The 10,628-nt window shown below is 39.8% G+C and overlaps 1 protein-coding gene across 1 annotated transcript; it reads right to left on the reverse strand.

Annotated features, from left to right (window-relative positions):
- Positions 1–7,448: 7,448 nt before the first annotated feature.
- On the reverse strand, positions 7,449–8,495 carry LOC121994437 (membrane protein PM19L-like). Its single transcript, XM_042548473.1, has 4 exons — positions 8,342–8,495; positions 8,027–8,246; positions 7,896–7,941; positions 7,449–7,804 (listed from the first exon to the last, which is right to left on the reverse strand). The coding sequence occupies exons 1-4, from the start codon at positions 8,466–8,468 to the stop codon at positions 7,685–7,687; spliced, it is 513 nt and encodes a 170-aa protein (XP_042404407.1). The 5' UTR covers positions 8,469–8,495; the 3' UTR covers positions 7,449–7,684.
- Positions 8,496–10,628: the final 2,133 nt, after the last annotated feature.

Consider the following 10,628-nt stretch of genomic DNA (forward strand, 5'->3'; position numbering starts at 1 on the left):
TACAGTAGCAGATCTGTGCTACTTTGACCTTCTATTGTTAGCCTAGGATATGACTTCAGGTATGATCATTTATGTTAACATCATGGTGGTATCTGCTATTTCCTTTCTGAGACTATATACTCTTGGCTCACTTTATAGTTGTACGTTATATTCATGCACTATCTTTCTATACCCGCTGAGTCCTTGTACTCACCACCTCGCAAATTGGTTTTCTTTCGCCAGGGAGCAGTAGATGATTCATGGATGCTTGGAGAGTTCCAGCTGCCAGTCCCACGACACACTCGAGGATAGTTTCTCTTTCTGGTTTTGGTTGCTAACGCTATTTATGTTTTGGTTTTGTGAACTTGGTATTGTATGCTTCGATATGGATTTTGGAGTCTAGTTTGGTGGTTGCAGGTAATTTAGTTAGTGACTTTGTCGGTTATACATTTATTTTCTTTTTGTGATTTCCGCTACGTTTATATCCAGCCGTGTAGGCTGAGTATTTATCGTTCTGTCTTCCACTGTGTGTGTTTCTATTTTGTTCCAGCCATTTAGGCTGATGGTTATAGATGATGGTTATGTGTTATTCATTTTGTCCAGCGAGTTGACTGAGTATATTAAACTACGTGTTATGTTGTTTCTATTTGTGCATATATTCCAGCCGAGTGTGGCTGAGGTATATTTTGTATGTAGTAATGCTTCAGATTGCCACCCGTACAAGAGAGATGTTATCGAATTTTTTTTTCGGACAGGGACTCCTCTGGGGCGTGACATAGTGAACCCAATGAGCTCAAATAGGTTTTGGGTTCCTGAGAGCGTGATTCCATCACGTAGATGGTTTAGGGTGTGCCAACCTTACTTGAATAGGTAGTTAACCTAATCATGGCAAAAGGTGGCACTTTAGAAATTTTCAAGGTGTAATCAAGCCTTGAAAATGAAATGGAAAGTTATTCCTAAGGTGATTAGGATGTGCCAATCACATTTGAGGAGTTTTCTAGAGTCAATCTAATTGGCACATAGTTGATCTAAAAATCTTTGGTATATGATTTTAGGTCTATTACTCTTAGGAATATAGAACCTATGACAAAATGATCAAAATTATCAAAAATGACAACTAAGGCTAGAATTAGGTATTTCCTATACCTTTACATGTTATTTGCCATATATTGTTTGTCATATGCCATGTCATGACATCATATTTAATTTAGTATCATTTGAAATGTCATGATAATACTTGGGTTAGCTATATGTCATGCCTTATTTAAGTTTCATACTTTATGACATGACATCATGACATTGACACATATTTTTACTTATGATATCATTATATGTCATGTCATCATCTTTTGCATTTATAATCAATTAATTTGATTTAAGGACAAAAACATAATTTGATATGGAAATCAAATTGTTGTTCAGAAAATGCATGAGAACTTAGCTTAAGATGACCTAAACCCATATCTCACATCAAAATTGACTTGGATGTGTTTGATACACCTTAGATGTGTGTGAGATATTAGGATTATGAGTTAGGATCAAGGTGCATAGTTCTTGTACCTAGATGAGCCTAATTCGAAATTGAGGATCATAGGGAAAGCTTGTGTACAAGTTATGTACATTTAGCCCTAAGATTGTGGTCTTAAATTAAATGGTTTAAAATCATTTCAAAGTTAATTTGAAAAACCTTGATAAAGCTTTTCTAGTGATAGCATTCATTATTGAGTAAGTTGATACAAAGATTGATTAACTTTGAGTTATTTCAAGATCTTTTGAACTTTGTATCAAGATTTGAAAATGGAAGTTATTTTCATAGAAAACTATTTTTTCTTGATAGTATATGTTATGAGGAATGTATCCTCAAAGTTTTACAATTTTTGGAATTTTCTGGAATTTTCTAGAATTTTCTGAATTTCGGGAGGAAAATCAGAAATTCTGATATCAGTCTTGTGGACCGATCAGAGAGGATTCTGATCGGTCCAGGATAGTGTGGATCGGTCACTAGGACCGATCCAGGAGAGTGTGGATCGGTCTGGTGATCGATCCAGTGAAGGCTGATCGGTCTGGTGACCGATCAAAGCGTGTCAAATGCTAATTTTTCGATTGTTGACTGAAATTTCAGCTATGGAAGTTGGTGGTTTAGATTTCTAAAGGTTTGAAACTCTCCAAGACATTGTTGGTGCAATGGTCAAGGGGGAGTTGACCTTTAGGGGGAGTTTTACTACTGGTCAAGGGGGAGTTGACCTTTAGGGGGAGTTTTTACTCCTAAAGACTTGAGTGATATGGGATTATCACTAAGTTAATTGTTGATCTTAGTATCAAGGGGAAAATTAAGGGTTTCAATGAAAGGTATGAGACCTTCATTAGAAAGAAACTCTTGACCTTGATTCACTCTTTTTGATGTGTGTCAAAAAGGGAGAGAGTGTAGGTTTGGGGAGAATGTTCAAGGAAGAACATTAGAAAACCTAAGTTAGGTTATGGTTTTGTCAAACATCAAAAAGTGGGAGATTGTTGGTGCAACCTTAGGTCAAGGTTGACCTGGTTGACCCGACTCGAGTTGACCTGACTCGAGTTGTATTTTGATGTTTGACGAGAACAGAAGAGTTGTATTTTGCTGGGAGGTTGTTGGTGCAACCTTAGGTCACGGTTGACCTGGTTGACCTGACTCGAGTTGACCTGACTCAAGTTGTATCTTGATGTTTGACGAATGTAAACTGGGAGGTCAGGTGCAATCCTGGTCATGGTTGACCTGGTTGACCCGAGGTGAGTTGGCACGGAAAAGTCGAGGGCTTAGCTTGAATGACTCAAGCTTGAGTCATAATGGAGACTTGTCCAAGAGGGTCAAGTATGGGGACTTGAGTGGAGGTGCAATTGTCCGTTTAGGGAGATTGGTCAAGGTTGACCAGTTTAAAGTGAAGAAGAGTCAAGTAGGTTAAGGTTGACCAGATACTTGATTGGAAAGTCTAACGGGAAGATTGGTAGAAGATGAAAATCCAAATGGTCGGACACTTGGTCAGAAAATCCGGTGAGTGAAGCCAGGCAGAAGGGAAATCCTAGTGAGTGAAGCTAAGTGAAAGACCTAGTGAGTGAAGCTAGGCAGATGGGAAATCCTGATAAGTGAAGCTAGGTGAAAGACCTAGTGAGTGAAGCTATGTGAAAGCCCTAGTGAATGAAGCTAGGCAGATGGAAATCCTGGTGAGTAAAGCCAGGTGAAAGTCTTAGTGAGTGAAGCTAGGCAGTAAGGAAGTCCTGGTGAGTGAAGCTAGGCACGTGGAAATCTAGGTGGGTCTAGGAGGACCGGACACTTAGCATGGAGAGAAAAGTCCAAGTGGGTCAAAAGATTGACCGGACACTTGGTGACGAAGTCCCAACATGTAAAGGTTGACCGGATGTTGGGTTTGAGAACCCTAGACTTTGAGTTGGGCAAATCAGGATCGATCGATCGATCGATCGATCGAGATGATTGTGGATCGATCCAGTGAGATCCGGTAAGTTCTGGAGCCGTCCATGAGTTGGTGATATGACTATCGTGGGTCTGCAAAAACACGAAAGAAGTTCGGGAGAAAAGGAAGGATGCATGTTGTGGGTCCAGACGATCGAGGGGACGCATCGGTCCATCGAGTCTATGGCCGATCGAGGACATAGGGCGCTCTTAGAGAGATCGCGGTCGTAGGGGATACCGATCAGGTTGGAGCCTGATCGGTCCAGGCCTAGCCGTTGTGAGTGACAACGGCTAGATCTCGGTCTTCTGTGTCTTCTTCTGCCTTCACAGGTTTGCAGATTCAGCTATATAAAGAGTCGAGCGACTCTATAGGACTATTCTTCTTGCTTCTGCAAGTTCTTGCTCTTCCTCTTTACTGCGATTTGAGCTTTGTTGAGCTCTCGGTTTGCTGAAGCTTTGCGTGAGCTTCGTGCTAGTTTTCTAGCTACTGGAGCCGTGAAGCTGCTGTTTCATCAACGGACTCCGACGAGAAGGCAAGCAAGTGTGTTTACAATTTCTATTGTTCTTGTTTGTTTCCTCTATTGTTGTACTCCTCTGTTTTGCTGTTGCAAAGACTTTGTGGTGAGGTTTATCCACCCAGAAGGAGTTCATATTAGCCGGTTCTCCGGGGACTCATCCACCGACGGATTGATAGGCTTCGTCCACCTTACGGACATGTCGAGGATTAGGAGTTTCATCTCCGAACCTCGTTATATCGCTGTGCTTGAGGTTTGATTTCTCCATTTACGTTTCTGTTGTTATTTTTTCGCTGCGCTAACTTGATTTGTAGAAAGAAACGCGAATTTGGGGTCGGCTATTCACACCCCCCCTCTCTAGCCGCGACCATCGATCCTAACATACACAACCAGACTTAGCATATGCTGTAAGTAAACTGAGTAGATACATGAGTAATCCCAATATTGAGCATTGGAAAGGAATAACAAGAGTACTGAGGTACTTGAGATATACTCGTGAATATGGACTGCACTGCATGAAATATCCTGTTGTGATCAAAAGATACAACGATATAAGTTGGATATCTAACATAAAAGACTCTAAGTCTACGAGTGAATATGTATTCACTCTTGGAGGTGCAATCATTTCTTGTTAATCTTCTTAGCAAACGGTAACAACCAGATCCACGATGGAATCTGAATTTGTAGCTATTGGCAAATATGGTGAAGAGGCTGAATGACTAGGACAATTCTTAGAAGATATTTCAAAATGGTCGAAACTTGTGTCAACAATTTGTATACATTGCGATAGTCAATCAACAATCGGTTGGGGCACAAATTCATCTGTATAATGGTAAGTTTAGGCATATACATCGTAAACATAATACCATTAGACAACTACTCACAACGGGAGTTATCATTGTTGACTATGTGAAGTTAAAGGATAACCTAGCGGATCCGCTAACTAAGGGATTAAACTGAGAGTTAGTTGCAAGCTCATCACTAGGGATGAGTTTGATGTTGATAAGAAATGTTGGTGCAAAGAAAACCCAACTTATGTAAACTGGAGATCCTAAGAACTAGGTTCAAAGGAATAACCTAATTGTACCGATAAAGTTGCTCACTGTGGGAGAACGACCTAATGAATTAGTGAAGGATGGAGGTTAAGCACATGACTTTTAATGATCCAAAAAGAGTAATGTGGAATATTCTTAAGAGATCACCTATGTGAGAAAGAAGTAGGATTGCTTCAAAAAAAATTGGAGACACAATTCTTAGAACTTCTCATAGAACTAGGCGTGTTCATGGCCAAAAATGAACACACTCATTGGAACTGAGTTGTATCAGGGAGAGTCTTGGGTGAGATATGTCAATGCTTACACAGATAGCAGAACAATTCAAGGACATCGCGTCTACTGTCAACCAGTAAGCAAACATATCTTCACAAGGGAAGGTTCAAAGGGTAAAATCTACCTGTCCTATACTGGACTCAACGAATGTGGGACTAATCGGGGAAAAATTTGCCCAATTGAAACAACCAATATTTTACCATATGAACCTTTTTGTCGCTTATGTAATAGATGGATTAAAGAAATATTTAACGGATGCATTAAAGAAAGATTAATGCAGCAGAGTGAAATGTTAGCATTTCACAGCTGGCGAATAATGATCTTTAAATGATCATTAATGCTGCCCTTTGGTCTTGAGCTCCTATTTAAGGAAGCTACGACCATAGACAAAAGGTTGCACACATGAAAAGCTGAAGCTCTCCACTTACATTCCCCTCCTCCTCTGTCGTGCATCTCTTGCTTGGCGGAGTACACGTGATAGTAGTAGGGTACCTCTCAGTTCATCGTGACCATTAGTGCTTGGTGGGAATCACGGTTCACCGTTGTATCCTGGGAGACAGACGACCCGAGAAAGCACAGTCGGAGGTGGAGCGAATCTATTTCAAGGAAACTGCGTTCATCGCAGGTCTCGGTTCGCTTAGTGCGCTCGCCCGACCAATTTATCTACTTCACCCACCTGATTGTTTCATTCATCTGGCAGAAGCTCGCTCGGCCTCTCTGCCCCGCCAACCTCTCGCCCAGTCAGCCTCTAGCCTGGCCACTCGTTCAGTTCACTCGGTCGCTCACCTAGTTCGATCGACCGCTTGTTCGCTCGGTCGCTCAACTTCCGCTCGGCCGACCACTCGCTCGGCTTGTCTGTTTTGCCCGACCGGCCACTTGCTTGGCATGTCTTCTTCGCCCAACCGGCCACTTGCTCGGTCTGTCTTCTTCGCTCGACCGACCTCTCGCTCGGCTTGTCTGTTTTGCCAGACCGGCCTCTCGCTCGGTCGGCTGCTCTGTCCAGTCGAACTTGCTAAGCCTTACTACCCGGTTGGTTGCTCTGCACTCTTCCTGGTCGGTCAATCTATTGCTTGCCCGCCCCGTCTCGCCCGTCAGTCCGCTGGACTTTGTTGCTCGAACTCAGAACTCAATCTACACTCAACAATTAGCAGAAATCTACCTTTACTGGCCGCTCAAATTATCTCTACAAATAAGTTGAATTTAATTTCATATAATTTAAATTCGATAAAATCTCAAATATTTTTGACAGATTGTTTGGTCCAACAACAATAATAACAACAACGACAAAGTTGTTTGAGCCTATATATGTTGCTTGATTGAATGAATTAATTAAGAGTTTCTATCGAGTTATATAGCTGCTCTTTGGGTGATCTGTTTGACCGGAACCCTTATTAATTTGATCGCCTGGATGAAGAATTATCCGGTGTCCATCCTTTGTTGATAATTCTCTTTTCGTCCACCTACATCCTATTTTTGATCAACCAGGCTTTTTGATCTCCTGGAGTATGCTCCACGTAAGCTTATCATCCAGGTAAGTTGCACTTTTTGTGTGAGACTATATCTTTCAGTCACTTGGATCAATCTGCAATCTCTCCGAGGAAGTTCTATCTCTTCCATATCAACTTTTGGATAAAGTTTGTGCTTACTAAATTGTCTAGTGGCTCAGATCAAGTTTGTAGTAGCTCAGAGGCACAATCGATCTAAAGCTCTTCCAGTCCATTTGATTAGTCTATTTATTTATTTTTTATCGATTCAAAATTTTAACAAAATTTTAAATTTAATATATATTTTTATATAAAACCAGTAATTAACAAGTATTTACGAGTCACCAGTAGTATGTAGTTGAAAAAAAAACAATGGCATCAATCCTTCTTGAAAAAAATCATTCCATTGTTAGCGTCGTCTAGTTTCACACTTGACGACGTCTTTTTGTCTTTATCTTTACCTTAAACATCGCCCCTAAGGAATTGATTAAATTGGTTAATACAAGACGAGTTATTATCATGGGATAAGAATTCTAATTTTAGTAAAACCGAAAAAAAAAATCCTTTGATCAATTATAATTTTCCGATTTATGCTTCACAGATGGTCGATGATGTAACAAATTTCACTTTTTACTATCATCTTTATCTTTACGGTCAGCTTGATCATTAAGGAATTATTATTTATCAAAAATATTTATTTAAATTAAAAATTTTATTTTAGTTTGTTTAAAATAATCTTAATTTAAGGTAGTGCAGATATATATATATACTTACTGAGATGAAGCCTTTCTACAGACAACAAATAGAGATCAAGATTCGCACATCGTGAACACTTTTAAGTTCGGATTGCTTTAAAACCCTTTGATGGAAACACAAATTAACAAATTGTTTTCTTTGTTCCTTGACCTGCACATCTCGAATGACTTGGAATCACGATCAGATCATGTAACTTGTCCTTCTTTCTTGCTCTGTCGGAGATGACGATCCCCCATGAATCACAAGAATGTATACCAACTCTGTCACAGATAGAATGATCAAGAAAGCCTCCATCGTCCTCTGCAAAGTTTGCAGTATACTAGTGTTAAATATGCATTACAAAAAAACAAAAGGCTTAATGAATTATATATTCTCGAGTTTTAACTCTTACCAGTTTTGCATTCCTTCCCTCAAGAACAATCTCCTTACAGGCCAAACTGCGTAACAACAAATGATAATTACTTTGAAGCATGATTCCTTATAGTTAATAAATAAGGCAAGCACGTAGAAATTAAACTATACCCCATCGCGAGGAGAGTGAGGAGCCATGCAGTAATAGCAGACGAAACTGCAGGCTGCAAGCTGCTGTATTTCCAGAAGCGGATGTGATTGAATCCGGCAATTGCTGAGGCAGCCCCAACGGCGCCTGCGATTAAAGCGAACAGGACGAAGAAACCAGTGGCAAAGTTGCCGATGGGGAAGAAAACCGGCGTGAAGTGAGCCGGGAGTTGCAGTTCCGGACCTGCAATCAGTCAAAAGAAGAGTTCATTAATTAATTAATTATGAAAATTAACAAGTGTACAATTTGAAGGGATGAAGGAGGGTAATCGTTGTTACCAATGATGAAGCCATGATTGATGGCAGAGTTGATGGCCCAGCCGCCAATGGCTGTCACGATGAGGTACATACAGAAGTTGAGGAATAGGAGGAGGGAGGCAATGGGCTTCAGTTGATCGTTGGCCATGGCGAGATAGAATAGGAGAAGGTTTAATTAATGAAGGAGTTGGTCATTTGTTATATATGTGTATGCATAATATGGAGCTGCACAAAAGTCGATAGGAAATATTCTTTCCTTCCCCTGGTTTAGTTCGGGTGGCTTGTGATTTTCCGGGTAGGGAATCATGAAGCAAAAAACTTTTATCAGAAGGAAAGGAGTCTTAATCTTGAGGATCAGGAACATCGAAGCCTGCTTGTGTGAAGGTTAGAATTTTTAACGCCGTTACCTAGCTCTTGTTCATAGAATGGTATGAAGAGTGCATGCATAGGATCACTGTATCTTTAGGAGATGGTATGTATTGAGCAAAAATAGTATAAATTTTATATTATTAAATTCAATTGCAATCAAATAAGTAAATAAATTTGTTTTATAATACTGATCCTACTCCAATTTAGCATACCACACGTACAATCCGGGACGAGACTTGGATCTAGTTAGCCGACTCATGCCTGAACTCGGATTTGCTTAGCTGACTCTTGGCCGAGCTCAATCCGAGTTAACCTAAGTTACATTGAAGTCATTGTGCAGTCCCCATGAGAGACACGACCGTTGTGTAGGCCGCTAGCAACCTCAAGAGACGTTGTTGTTATACGTCAACCGCCCCAAGGGATGCGACCATTACATGCTAACAGCTCCAAGGGACACAACCGTTATGCATCAACAACCCTAAGAAATGCAATAGTTATAGTTGGTCGCCGACAATTGCACAAAGGATGCAACAGTTATAACTGTTGGACTTTGGACTTCGTTGGTGGCGCCTCCGAATAACGGATAGGTTTTTTTAGAGGTTATAAAAAACCCCTGGGACTAGGAATTAAAATACAACTAAACTACAAAATCATGTATTCATTTTCCTAGTCTTTGGTAAGCCTAAAATTATGTAAGAGGTTACTCCGCTTTTAGCGCAAGAGTACTTTCTAGTGGAGCTTTCTTCAACGCCTTAGATTAATAACGTAATCACGTAGGTTGTAACTAAGTAAATACACTGTCCTTTTACTTTCATTTCTTTAAATGTTCAGTTTTATTATTATTTAATTTAATCATGCTTATCTAATCAAGTCTTTGAGAAAGGATTTGAATTTTATTTTATAGGTAATTTACCCCTCTTGTCGGTCTCTGCTGCACCAACAATTGGTATCAAAGTTCAACCACCTCAGAAGGACTAACCGCAGACTGAAACAATAAGACAATGGTCGGACCAAGTATCTACTCGTCGAAATTCGAGGGGGAGTTCGTGATATAGAAAAAAATGCATGGAGGTATTTTTCAAAACATATTTTGATATACTTTTAATAATTAAATATGGTTTTATAGCCCCCAATGACTAACAAGGAGAAGACAAAGAAGGGTACCTATGGACCAAGAAGAAGCAAGCGAATTTCGTACCGAACGGATGAGCTGAATTTTATCTGCTGAGCGTGCTACCTCCGCAAGAAGTCAACAGAATCGACGCTTACGGATCAACAAAGAAACTTTAGGATAAGTTCCTAGAGCTACACGAAAGTACTTCCAAAGCAAAGCTCGTAAAATAGGATCTGTTCTGTAACCAACTGATGAGTCTCCGGCTGAAATAAGGAGAGTCAATAGTGCAATTGCACGCTAAGCTAGTGGAGTTAATCACCGAACTTACGAATCTCAGAGAAATGGTAATAAATTGAGATTCACTAAGGTACGCTTTAAATGTTTTCTCTATAACACAAGAATGGACGTCCGTAATTGACTCTTATTACATTATAAAAAAAACCAAAGACAAGTTCGTTAGAAAGTTTATTTTCGACTTTAGAACTTCGTGAATCTAGATATGCAGAATAAAGGAAGGAGCCGAGTAATAACATTACCTTAAAAGCAAAAACGGACGACGCAAATTCTGAAGCGTTAATCAACCAAGATAAAACAACGCTAATGGTAAGAAAGTTTAATAAATTTATTAAAACTAATAAATTTAACAAGTTGCGGGCGAAAATATACTTTCAGAGTAAAAGGAAGATTTAATACTACAACTACCAAAAAGGCACATAAAAAATGACTGTCCTAAACAGAAAAAGAAGGAAATAGATAAGGGCAAAAGACCAACAAAATCAAAGCACAAGACCTTGAAGGCATTATGAGACGAATCGTCGACATCAG

The sequence above is a fragment of the Zingiber officinale genome, chromosome 6A (genome assembly GCF_018446385.1).
Source record: "Zingiber officinale cultivar Zhangliang chromosome 6A, Zo_v1.1, whole genome shotgun sequence".
Taxonomy (NCBI): domain Eukaryota; kingdom Viridiplantae; phylum Streptophyta; class Magnoliopsida; order Zingiberales; family Zingiberaceae; genus Zingiber; species Zingiber officinale.